We start from the raw sequence: 13,489 nt of genomic DNA, 5'->3' as shown, positions 1-13,489 counted from the left end.
TGTTTCCCAAGTAAATGGTAAATAAGTAAATACTCTCTAGACCTATCGAATGTGTTCATAGTTGTGACAATCTAACTCAGCACTTATAATACTGTTCCATGAGGCATTGGACCTTATAACTACAACATAATTGTAAGCATATATAGTGCAGTTAAACTGTAAACCATGTTCTTGATAAGAATTTTTCAGCAGTGAAGATCTCCTACATGAAAGTGTATCACAATAATCTCAGATTGTACTTTAATGAGGTTCATCTTTAAACACATAGATAAAATGTGACTGTTGATACATATATAGCTTATAGCTGTGATATACCCATATTTACCTGAGTTCAGAAAAAGTAATTTTAAAAATTTCAGCATAATATAAATAAAATAAAATTAGCAACTCAACAGGTTTTGAGGATACAGTTTGGGGGCACGAAACACATTCACAATGTCCAACCATCAACGCCACCCACTTTCAGAACCTGCTGTCTTCCCAGACAGAAGAAACTGTGCCTGCTAAACACTAACTCCCTCCTGCTGACTCCTGGCAAACATTGCCCTAATTCCTGCCTCTATGGAACTCACAGTGGAATAAAATCACATTAGTCTTTTCATAATTGGCTTTTTTCATTAGCAGTTTCCCAAGGCTCACCCAGGTCATGGCATGTATCATAAACTCCTTCCAGTTAACACTGACATTCCAGTATATGTCTGAACACATTTTATCCATCATTTGCCAATGCCATGAACACACTGACTGGAGACAGTCAACAATAAAGGATGGTGTAGTACCATATAGAAATAGCAGCAATATAACGCTAAGGGCACATAATCCATGCCATATTTCTTAAAATATAACAACAGACAAATTTAATCCAAAGGCTGATAAAAAAAAAAAAAGCACTTTGGTAATAGCAAACTAAAAGGAAGTATGTGCAAATGAAGACAGAACAATGCATTTTTATCTTCAGAATCAGATTAAAGAGGAAGCCAGGTTGAGTACTGTCCTTTCATTCTGGCACTCCGAACAGATTCCTCTGAGTTACAGCCAGACTGGTGTACGTGTCAAGGTCCAGGCCATCAGAAAGCTTACCTAGCTTCTGTCCTGCTGTGCCTGAAAAACACTATCTTCCTAAAGTCATCTCCCACTTAGGGCTCCTACAGTCTTTTGCTCCCTCTTCTGTAATGACCACAGAGCCTTGGCAAGGAGGACACTGAGAGTATATCCCATTTAGGACTGAGCACCCCACAGTCTCGCACTCTGCATGTTAACAAGTTTTGGGTTTCTGTATTGCCATCTACTGTAAGAAGCTTACCTAATGAATGCCGAGAGAAACACTAATCTATGGTATTACAACAAATCATTAGGAATCATTTAATACTATGTTCATTTAGCAGAATAATGGTAGTATGTTACCTATTAGGATCCATGATCTGTCTAGCCATAGGTTTTTGAACCAGGTAACAGTGCCAAGTATGGGTTCCATCTCATTGATCAGGCCTTAAATCAAATCATAACATTCATGGGCATATCTTAACAGAATAGGCTTTATTGTAACTTACTAGGTCTGAAGCTAGTAAAGAAGAATGACTATTTTTTTTCTCTAATACATGAATAGCACCTTCCAGAACTATGAAAGCTGGCCAGAAGGGTTGAAGCTTCCAGGCCCATACCCAGTTGTTTCTCCGTGTTCTATAAAACAATTTTTAATTTAACATACAAAGATTATTTCCTAAGGATTATTATACTATTCATGTCATACTTTATAAAGTACAATTATAGACATAAAAATTCAAACATTCTTAAATCTGTTTATAGCATATATGGAAGATATTTAATATAGATGTTTTAAACATTTATAAAAATATTTGCCCATAAAGCAAAACAGTAAAGTGAAGTTTATGGGCTACAGCAACATAAATTTAATGTTTTTGTGTTGCCACCTACTGCAAGAAACTTACTTGATGAACATTTAGGGAAACAGTAATCTATGCTATAACAATAAATCATCGCGAATCGTGTAATACTATGTCCATTTAGCAATAATGGTGGTCGGTTACCCCCTAGGGCCCACGACCTGTTTAGCCACAGGTTATATGTACTAAATAAGTTCCCAATTTCCCACTAAAATGCTACTAAAATAATTTAGTTACATTTCACATGAATTAATTCAAATTGAATTTTAGAATTACTGTCTAGAATTTGAGAAATGCTGACACCTCTCAGAGGCATTTTCAAATCATCCACACAGGACTGTGAGGAGGTTTGCTACTACATGCACGTTGAGGCTGTTGCCGAGCAGACGGTACCGCTGCTTCACTGTTATCTTCCCGGGAAATCCTAGAAAACAGAGGTGGCTTTTACAATATAATCACTTGCAATCCTGATTTCCAGAAATAGAAGATCCCTTTAGAAAAAGCACGATGGTTATTTTATAAACACATTCACGCTTCTCGACAGCGTCACGGTCAGTGAAGGTCTTACCCATATGGAGGGTGTATACAATGTGTCACCGTGAGACGCTGCGGTTGGATTTGTGACAGTATAACCTATGATGCTCACACAATGATGAAATTGCCTAGGGACACAATTTCCAGAAAGTATACCCATTGTTAAAACACAAAAGATGGTAAATTGCTAATATGACCATGAAGTTGTACTAATAAATGAGAATTTGGAGGCCAAAATACGGTATAATATATTCTATAATGCTAATACAATGAGATGCTGTATAATACAATTATATCACATAATATCAGAGTATGGTTAATGCAAACATGTACTTGCAGAGTTCACAAAAACATATGTGTTAATACACTTTAGAAAAGTGGTTGCTACTATTTTTCTTGCTAGCTTCTTTTATTTAACAACACTTTTATAGAGCTCTACTTTACATACCACAAAATTTACCTTTTTAAAGTATATGGTTCATGCATTTTAGGATAGAGTTCTCAAACACCATTTCATTACTTCAAAATTAAAAAAAATTGTGAGAATTTTGATTTCTTTAAAAAACACAGAAATATCATGTGAGTATGTTTTTGTTTTAATCCCAGATGTGGAAATATGGGAATGCTTTCAAACAGCTGACTATGATTTGCCTCATGCTTCGGCAGGCGTGTGGTTTTGCCAGCTGCAGGCAGTTTCTGCAAGTGTGTGACATCTGGAATCTGAGGCTTCTCAGAGGACATACAAATGCTAGAGCTCTGATAGGTGGTGGTTGGCTGATGGCTGGCTGGTGGCTGGATGCTGTCAGGTGCAGTTCGTTAAGTAGCAAAGAAACATGGAGAAATTAGATATCCTGATGGTGAGGATCAAACTTGTCCCAAGGAACTCAAGCCCCTAATCAGCAGTAATTTGTCTAACAATAATGATGCCCACTTTCCCCCCTATCCCTTTTTCTTTCTTATCTAGTGTTAGGAGACTGAAAAGGAAGTAAAGCGGTCGAAGAGAGAAAGGAACCCACAAAGTAGCAAACTGCTGCACCCATCAACAGTTCCTTCTCTTTGTCCACCCCCAACCACTATTGCTACAGATTTAGCTATTCTAACTTCACAGAAATGGAATCAAGTGATATGTTTTATGTCTGCCTTTTTACAATTATCACGTTTCATTCACATTATAGCAAATTCCAGTACTTATTTTTCATTACTTAATAATATTTTAATTTTAATACATATTTTATTTATCCATTCATTACCTGGTAAACATGTGAGTTATTTCCACTTTGGGATATTATATTTAATAAAGCATAGATATTATAGAAGTTTTTTCTTGGATATGTATCTAAAGGTTATTTAATGTTTGTAGAGATGTTAGATTTTAGTTCACTCTGGTGGGTATGAAATAATATTGCACTGTGGTTTTATGTTTCTCTAGTAACTAATTTCTCTAGTAACTTTTTCATGTGTTTATTGACTATCTGCCTATTTTCTTTGAAGAAATGTATACTCAGATAATTTTTACAGTTTTTATGTTGGATTATTTTCTTTTTATTGTTGAGGTATAAGAGTTCCTAATATATTCTGTATATAGCTGGTTTTTACAGTTTGCTTTCATAAACTGATTTTCTCCTATCTGATTTAGTCACATTCAATGTGCTTTGAAATAACAAGTGAAGCAAAATAAAATAAAATAAAATAAAACAAGATAAAGGAAATAATTAAAGACCCTATGAACAGTACAATTTCATACATTTGTAATGAAGAACATTAGGTAAAGTCACTTTACCAATACTAGACTCTACATTGACTGCAAAAAGATAACAGTAATTACTGTAATAAAGCTGTCATCTGCAATTTAGCATGGTTGTGAAGCTTTTATCTTAAAGATAGTAAGCCACAGGCAAGCACATTACTAATCTCAAACACTATTTAGTTGCAAATAAACAGGACTGTAAACGCATTTACAGATAATACTTTACACTATGCTAGGAAATGACCCTTTGCAATATTAAGACTACACTAAAGGAAAAGGTGAGTTTAGAAACCGAATTTTATTTTATTCAGATATTAAAGTTTAAATTAAGTAATGGAAAATTATATAGTTTTTAATAAATTTAGAAAAATTAAAGTAATGATAGTCTTCAAAAACAAAGTCACACAGAATACAGAACAAGGTCAAGACAGCAGATTTTTCCCAGCAAAGGTTGGTATTTCTCTCCCAAAGCCAGCTGGTCACACACATGCAAGTTTTCAGTCACGAGACACCAGGATAAAAATGAACAGACAGATCAATATGAATCTATTATTGTTAGGGGACAAATGGCACAGACAATGTCCATTTTTGTACCCACAGCCAATAATGCTAGAAACACAAATGAAGGACAGTTGTGTCATGTGTCTATGGTTACATTTGGGTAAGACTGTCAACTCAAGCATAACATATATTTCAGAAGAGCATTCAGCAATTTAAAATAGGTAACAATAACAAAAAAATGATAAAATGGAAGGAGGAAATGTGTTTTAATCAAAAGGTTTAAAAAATAAATGAACTAAAAATTAAAAGACTTTCAGAGGCCTTCTGTGGCAGGCTCCTGTCCTGTTCCCTGTTTTCTCCCTCTTCTGATGTCCATTTTCCTTGCCTTTCTGTATGGGGTTTGATCATTTAGCCAGAGTCCTCCTTCTTGATTAGTTTCTTAAAGACTGGGTATCAAAGCAGATGCTGAGACTTATGGCCAACCTCTGGGCAGAGGGCAGGGAATTTCATAAAAGAAGTAGGAAATGATAAGAGCTGGAGAGGACAGGAGCTCCACAAGGACAGCAACAGAACCAAAAATTCTGGGCACAGGGCTCTTTTCTGAGACTGATACTCCAACCAAGGACTATTCATGGAGGTAACTTAGAACCTCTGAACAGATGTTGGCCATGGCAGTTCGGCGTCCAAGTGGGTTCCATAGTAATGGGAACAGGGACTGTCTCTGACATGAACTGATTGGCCTTCTCTTTGATCACCTCCCCGTGTGATGGGGAGCAACTTTATCAGGCTACAGAGGAAGACAATGCAGCCACTCCTGAAGAGACCTAACAGACTAGGATCGGAGAGAGAGACCTCCCCTATCAGTGGACTTGGGGAGAGGCATGTTTGGAGAAAGGGGAGGAAGGGTGAGATTGGAAAGGGATGTGGGAGGGGCCATGGGGGGATACAAAGTGAATAAAGTATAATTAATAAAAAAATAAAATAAAAAATGGAAAGAAAAAAGGAAAAATTAAAAAACTCTTCATATATATTTTTTACATATATATATTTGAAGAACCTCAAGAAATTCTATTTTATTCACCTCAAAATTTAAAACAGAAGAAGTATTTATGAAAATTACAAAACAAAAATTACCCATTTCTAGGGTCTACCAATATGGTTCAGTGCCATGGTTTCATGGGACCCATATGGTTAAAAGAGAGAACTAGCTCCTCCAAGGTAGCCTCTGACCAATACACATGCACACACACACACACACACACACACACACCAAACAAACATACAAACAAACAAATGCAATACTTTTAAGTTATTTCTCTATAATTTAAAAATCCACATTTTCTTGTCTAGGACATTATATAAGCATTTAAATAGACCAACTCACTCAATTGTTCTAATACCTCATAGAGTATTATAATTATCCACATTTTACAAACAAGTAAACTAAAACCAAAAAGTCGATATAAGGTAGAACAAGCAAAGACTCTAGCTTGGTCTGAGTCTTGTCTCCCCTCTGCACGCATTACCAAGTTTCAATATGACCACAGTGTACAAGTCTAGATGTAAAATAATCAGTAGACTGCGCCTTAGGAATCCATTTCGATTAGACAATCCACAGCTTTTCTCTTAAGCAGTGTGCAGAGTACATTTGATTGTCCAAAATAAAAAAAAAAAATAACTAGAAAAGCAGACTAGAAATCAAAAGCAGACTAGAAACTAACACTCAGCTCTTTCTCTACAATTTTCTCACTTTGTGACATAAACTAAGACAAAATAAAGTCTGTGCCTTTCTTCAGTAACAATTTCTAAAACATTGAATACTGAATAAGGTGACCAAAAAGGAAAAAAAGAAAAAGTTAACTTTTCTTTTTTGAATTAAAAAAATAGAATCCAGGCTGGAGAGATGGCTCAGAGGTTAAGAGCACTGTCTGTTCTTCTAGAGGTCCTGAGTTCAATTCCCAGCAACCACATGGTGGCTCACAACTATCTAAAAGGAGCTCTGGTGCCCTCTTCTGAGTGCACATGCAGACAGAACATGGTATATATAATAAATAAATAAATCTTTTTAAAAAATAGAATACAATTACAGAATTTCCCTTTTCTCCCTCCAATCTCTTCTATGCCTCCACCCCTGCTCCCTCTCAAAGTTATGGTCTCTATTTTTGAAATATTATTCACATAAACACATACATTCGTACACACATGCACAGACATACATACATATAAAAATACCTAAGTATGTGAGTACAAACTTTAACAATGATAAATTTTTAAAAGGAGAGAGAGTAGAAAATAAACCTGGTTGTTGTTAGGCTCACAAAAGCAAATAGCAAGAATAGTTAAGTGAAATGGTCAACTTGTTGTCAGCATACAGGACTGTATTCCAACACCTCATCTGAAGATTTATTATTTAGAATCTGAAACACAACCTCTTTCACCCATTCTTCACCTCACAAACATTCATCAATATTGCATATAATAATGTTTCCCTTCTATACTCAAATGCTCAAGCAGGGTTCTCAAAGGCAGATCTTCTCCTTACCCAGGAAGCATGCTGGGTAGGTCTGTTTTTCCCTTTGCCTATCTAGCCAGGTGCATCTCTCAGAGCTACGAGTGCTGGCGGCAATGGAACCAGGGAAAGCTTGGTCTTCTGTAAGCACACAGGGCAGTGTCCAAGCTTCATGGGTTTAATCCCTGGATTTCCTGCACTATGGTAGAATGAGGACTTTGCCTTCCCTCTATCTTTGCTTGTGTTTGTGAAATCCCCTGTTACTGAATGCCCCTTACATTCCTTAAAGTGGAGAACAAGGCAAATATGTGATAAGAACTTATCTTTGCGAAAGTGAAAAACAACCACAAATACAACCCTTGCCCAACAACTAGTTAACTCAGCTGCCCTTTACTTTATGTTGAAGAAGCCAATTGAGCCAAACTGAGCTTGGTAGTACAGCCTATATTCTCAGCTATGGAGGGGGCTGAGGCAGGAGGATCTTGAGTTCAAGGACCACCTGGGCTAGGCTCATGACTAGCCTGGTCAACTAAAAAAAATCTGTCTCAATATAAAAAGAAATACAAAGGGAAGGGCTGGGGTAAAGTAGCTCAATGTAGCCCACTTGAGGCTCTGGGTTAATAAAAATAACAACAAAATGAGCCAATTGAGGAGATTCCCCTTTCAATTTTGTCCCCCACAACCTAAGTGGACTCCAACTCACTACTGTATTTACAGCAGAGAAAAAAATAAGACCAAGACTTAACAAGCTATGGGCAGATGGCAAAAGTGGCAAACTCCCCGTTACAGTGGACTAGGGGAAGGAGATGGGGAAAAGTGTGGGAGAGGGTGGGACAGGGGAAGTTGAGGGAGGGGCTTCAATCGGGATATATAATGAATAAATTGTGAAGAAAAAATTAAAATTAAAAAAAGAAAGAAAAATAAGGTCAGAAGGGAATTGACTGAGATGTGATTGAAGTGAAGACAAGTCAGGAAAAATCCAGAAGTTACAGCAGAAAGGAGGAAGGATTCAAAAACTCACCTGTTTTTGAATTGCATGGATTCATTTATAAAACACACGTGTGTTCCTAATGAAATGCTGAGACCTTTAATGAAGGAAAGCTGTGATTTACATTATTCTCACATACCAAATTCTGGAGGAAATCCCTGGAGATTTGCAATTTCTTTAGGTGTGAAATATCGCAGCTTAAGCATTGACAACTTAGCTATCTTTTCTTCTGGCGGCAAATCAGTAAGAGATTTATAGATACTTTCAATCTGTTAAACAAACAAACAAACAAACAACAACAACAAAAAAGAGAAATTAAAAAGTACTGTATGACCAGACTCAAGCTTTCCAGTTGTGAGGCAGGTCAAGAGCAGTGGACAAGCAATGTGCTGTGCCACACAGCAGCAGAACGTATAAGCAAAGGATTTCTGTGCAACAACTGTATGATTGGTTCAATAGTGGCAACAGACTAGGAGAAAGAAAAGACTCGCATTAAACAGAACAGGATCATTTTCAGTTTATTGTCATTTGTGACCCCTTAAAACTAAGACATAACAGTAAATATATGTTAGAAAATTATAAAAAGATATAGGAAACTGAGCCAACTAACAAAGTCATTTTATTTCATAATGCTAACAGGAAAATAAAAAGTAAAAGAATCACTTCACAGAAAATAAATTGTGTACGTGTGTATAAGTAACATATATAGCCACTTTCAGTTGAACGTTTAAAATTATTTTACTATTCTTAAATTAAATATTAAAAGTAGTGTTACTGAACAGAAAGCTTTAGTTTGAAAACATACATGGTACCTGCACATCCTCCGCAGTCTGCAGCACAGAGCCTGTCCCTTCTATGTAGCTTCCATAGCTGAAAAGTAACATGAGAATTATGTAACACCTGATGTATTTAATGCCAAATTAAAAAAAAACAAAACAACTATATTTCATTGCATGTGTATGTATTCATGTGTGAGTGTGTGTGTCTGTTTATGTGTATGCAGATATGCATATGTGTGCATGTTGGGGGGGGGGCAGGACAACCCTGGGTATCCAACCTTAGAGCACAGTCCAGTGTTTTTTGGAGGCAGGCTCTCTCCCTGGTGTCAACACACCAAATAGGTGAAGCTGGCCAGCCAGCAAGGCCCAGGGATCTACCTGACTCACTTCCCCAGAGCTGAGATCACAAGTGCAAACCACCATGCCTAGCTATATTTACATGTGCTCTGCATGTGTGTGCATGCACATGAGTATGTGTGAATGGCTGTGCGTGCCATCTTTAGCAGAAGAGACTGCCATAGCCAGATTTCCTTTATGTCATCTTTACTATAAAAGAATATTAAGGTTGCTTTTTATTACAGAATTGATAAGTTATTTCATGAGGGTCCTAAACAGAACCTATTGGACTTGGTAATGGACAGCAGCTGAGGGGAGTCTTTACAGTAATAACTCCTTTGTCCTAAACACACACGGGCAGATCCTTAAAGTAGAGAGTCTTTATGGCTGTCGGACAGCAGTGCCTTCTCCACAGACAGAAAACTAGCATGCAAAAAACAAAGGTTTGATTTGTCTCATCACACACTGCCTACCTAGTGAATGAAGTCAAGGAGCATGCACAAATTAGAGATAGGTTCTTAAACTTTATTTTTCCTAAAAAAGCACAATTTTCCCCATTATTTTAAGCTTAAAAAAATAGTCAAAAATTGTCATAAGTCAAGAAACAATCCAGAGCAAAACCCTAAATGTTCAACAATAGGTAACCAATAAAACTATGATCCTCTTTTACCATGAACATAAAAAGAATTTTCATATTAACATAGCAACAATATCCAAAGAAGATTATGAGTGACTATCTTCCAAGCCAGCAGCCACCATTTTAGAAATTTCCCTGTGCTTCTTACAAAAGGTTACCCCAGCTGGGCCTATTGACTGTTTTGCCCTTCATGGAGGAATGACAGGGTCACAGGCTTCACCTGAGTATTCAGCTGCTTCCTACTACCAGTGACTCTGCCTTAACTGCATGTGGCGTAGGGGAGGGACTAGGGCAGGGAAGACTAGATGAAGGGTCCTCCATTTGTGCATACAAAGGCAAGCCATCATTCCTACTAGATAGGACTTTCCAGGTGCAGCCTGCTGGGGGGTGGAGCACCCACAGCCCTGTAAGTAACCCCTCACCTACAGGCTGGAGGGAGGCCCTATAAATTCATTGGTTCCAAGTTTAAACTTTGGAGAATCATACCTCAGGTTTTGGCTGGACCTTAGGAGTAGGGGGATTTGTAGCTATGATCAGAAAAGATTCTTTTATGGTCATTCTGGCAAGCAGTATTAACAACTCCTTTGGAAAGCCATGCAGTCTATTGGTATCACAGGCTGGTAACAACAGACACCAAGAGAAAAATATAGTAGGGATTTTATAATCTCAGTAACTTTCAAATTTGGGAACATGAAAATACATCAGTTGTTTAAAACCCTAAATGAGTTTTTTTTTTAAATTAATTACACTTTATTCACTTTGTATCCCCCCATAAGCCCCTCCCTCCTCTCCTCCCTGTTCCACCCCCCTCCCCCTTCTTCACACATGCCCCTCCCCAAGTTCACTGATAGGGGAGGTCCTCCTCTCCTTCCTTCTGATCTAAGTGTATCAGATCACATCAGGAGTGGCTGCATTGTCATCTTCTGTGGCCTGGTAAGGCTGCTCTTCCTTCAGGGGGAGGTGATCAAAGAGCAGGCCAATCAGATTATGTCAGAGGCAGTCCCTCTTCCCCTTACTATGTAAGCCACTTGGACACTAAACTACCATGGGCTACATCTGTGCAGGGGTTCTAGGTTATCTCCATGAATGGTACTTGGTTGAAGTATGAGTCTCTGGGAAGAAACCTGTGTTCAAATTTTCTGGTTCTGTTACTCTTCTTGTGGGGTTCCTGTCATCTCCATATCTTACTATTTCCCACTTCTTACATAAGATTCCATGCACTCTGCCCAACAGTAGGCCATAAGTCTCAGCGTCTGCTTTGATAGTCTGCAGGGCAGAGCCTTTCAGAGGCCCCTTTGTGGCAGGTTCCTAAGTTGTTTCCTGTTTTCTTCTTCTTCTTCTGATGTCTATCCCCTTTGCCTTTCAGGATGGGGATTGAGTGTTTTAGTCAGGGTCCTCTCTCTTGATTAGTTCGTTTAGATGTACAGATTTTGGTAGGTTTATTCTATGTTATATGTCTATATGAGTAAGTATATACCGTGTGTGTCTTTCTGCTTCTGGGACAGCTCAGTCAGGATGATCCTTTCCAGTTCCCACCATTTACCTGCAAATTTCATGATTTCCTTGTTTTTCATTGCAGAATAATACTCCATTGTGTAGATGTACCACAATTTCTGCATCCATTCTTCAGTTGAGGGGCATCTGGGCTGTTTCCAGCTTCTGGCTATTATAAATAAGGCTGCTACAAACATGGTTGAGCAAATGTCCTTATTGTATACTTGAGCCTCTTTTGGATATATGCCTAGGAGTGATATGGCTAGATCTTGTGGAAGCGCTATTCCTATTTGTCTGAGAAAGCGCCAAATTAATTTCCAGAGTGGTTGTACAAGTTTACATTCCCACCAGCAGTGGAGGAGGGTTCCTGTTGTAGGCGGTTATTAAAATTTCCTATGGGTTTATCTTCTGGTAAAGCTTGCTGTTAATCTTAAACAGCTGTATAACCAAATCACCACACAGAGACTGGGTTTTTAGTTAACCTAGAACACAATGCTGGGCAATATTTACTCCCTCCTAAACCTCCAAGCCCTCAGTTTCCTAACATTTAGATTTCCCACATTATACTTGCTTTTTGTGAAATCTTAGGTCTGGTTCATGCTCCACATCCTCCAAGATCTCTCCTCCAGCTCTGTTCTCCTTGATCTCTTCTCGCCCCTTCTCCTCCCACTCTTCTCCTGCTCTCTCACTCCTCCCCTCTTTCCTGTCCTCTGGCTCCTCCCATTGCACAACTTTGTATCTAGTTGCTTTATTTTGTCCTGTTTACACAAGAGTTGAGACAGGATGCTTATAATGAGTATCACAATGCAATATCCAGATTGAAACCAGAGAGTTGGGGGTGGGGAAATCAGCATTTGAATTAACAAGGGTAAGGCGTATACATTTTAAAGAACATTATACCAACAGGTTCCCCTTTCTCCACAACCTCTCCAACATGTATTGTCACTTGAGTTTTTGACATTAGCCATTCTGATGGGTGTAAGGTGAAATCTCAGGGTCGTTTTGATTTGCATTTCCGTGATGGCTAATGATGTTGAGCATTTCTTTAAATGTTTCTCTGCCATTCGACATTCCTCTACAGAGAATTCTGTTTAGCTCTGTTCCCCATTTTTTAATTGGATTAGTTGATTTGCTGCTTTTCAGCTTCTTTAGTTCTTTATATATACTGCCCTCTGTCAGATAAAGGGTTGGTGAAGATACTTTCCCAATCTGTAGGCAGTCGTTTTGTTTTGATGACAGTGTCCTTTGCTTTACAGAAGCTTTTCAGTTTCATGAGGTCCCATTTATTGATTGTTGCTCTTTGAGCCTGTGCTGTTGGTGTTCTATTCAGGAAGTTGTCTCCTGTGCCAATGAGTTCAAGGCTCCTGCCTACCTTTTCTTCTAACAATAAAGTCTAGTGTGTCTGGTTTTATATTGAAGTCTTTGATCCACTTGGACTTTAGTTTTGTGCAGGGTGATAAGTATGGATCTATTTGCATTTTTCTACATGTAGACATCCAGTTAGACCAGCAGCATTTGTTGGAGATACTATCTTTTTTCCATTGTATGGTTTTGGCATTGTTGTCAAAGATCAGGTGTCCATAAGTGTGTGGGTTTATTTCTGGGTCTTCTGTTTGGTTCCACTGATCTACCATTCTGTTTCTATGCCAGTACCATGCAGTTTTTATAACTGTTGCTCTATAGTACAGCTTAAGATCAGGGATGGAAGTTGTACCTGGATGACTCAATTTTACTTCTTTAGATTAAAATGTAATCTTTTTTAATTTAATATTTTTATTTTAATTTTTATTAATTACACTTTATTCACTTTGTATCCCCCCATAAACCCTACTCTCCTACCTTCTCAATCCTACCTTCCCTCCCCCTTCTCCACGCATGCCCCTCCCCAAGTCCACTGATAGAGGAGGTCTTCCTCTCCTTCCTTCTGATCCTAGTCTATCAGATCTCACCAGGAGTGGTTGCATTGTCTTCCTCTGTGGCCTGGTAATGCTGCTCCCCCATCAGGGGATGGTGATCAAAGAGCAGGCCAATCAGTTGAGTCAGAGACAGTCCCTGTTTCC

The 13,489-nt window shown here is 38.2% G+C and overlaps 1 protein-coding gene across 7 annotated transcripts in view; it reads right to left on the bottom strand.

The window, feature by feature from the left end:
* Nucleotides 1-217: 217 nt before the first annotated feature.
* Trdmt1 (tRNA aspartic acid methyltransferase 1) overlaps nucleotides 218-13,489 on the bottom strand; it is a 48,370-nt gene continuing 35,098 nt past the window's right edge. For 2 of the 7 annotated variants that reach the window (XM_060372970.1, XM_060372969.1), the window contains 3 exons: nucleotides 8,996-9,053; nucleotides 8,323-8,452; nucleotides 2,349-3,237 (listed from right to left, as the gene is read on the bottom strand). In XM_060372970.1, the coding sequence (XP_060228953.1) occupies nucleotides 3,035-3,237; nucleotides 8,323-8,452; nucleotides 8,996-9,053 (391 nt within the window). In that variant the 3' untranslated portion in view covers nucleotides 2,349-3,034. The other 5 variants (XM_060372968.1, XM_060372966.1, XM_060372967.1 and 2 more) reach the window with 5 other exon arrangements.

The sequence above is a fragment of the Meriones unguiculatus genome, chromosome 19 (assembly GCF_030254825.1).
Source record: "Meriones unguiculatus strain TT.TT164.6M chromosome 19, Bangor_MerUng_6.1, whole genome shotgun sequence".
Lineage (NCBI taxonomy): Eukaryota > Metazoa > Chordata > Mammalia > Rodentia > Muridae > Meriones > Meriones unguiculatus.
Note: the sequence above shows the minus strand (reverse complement) of the source record. Positions and strands in the feature narration are given on the sequence as shown.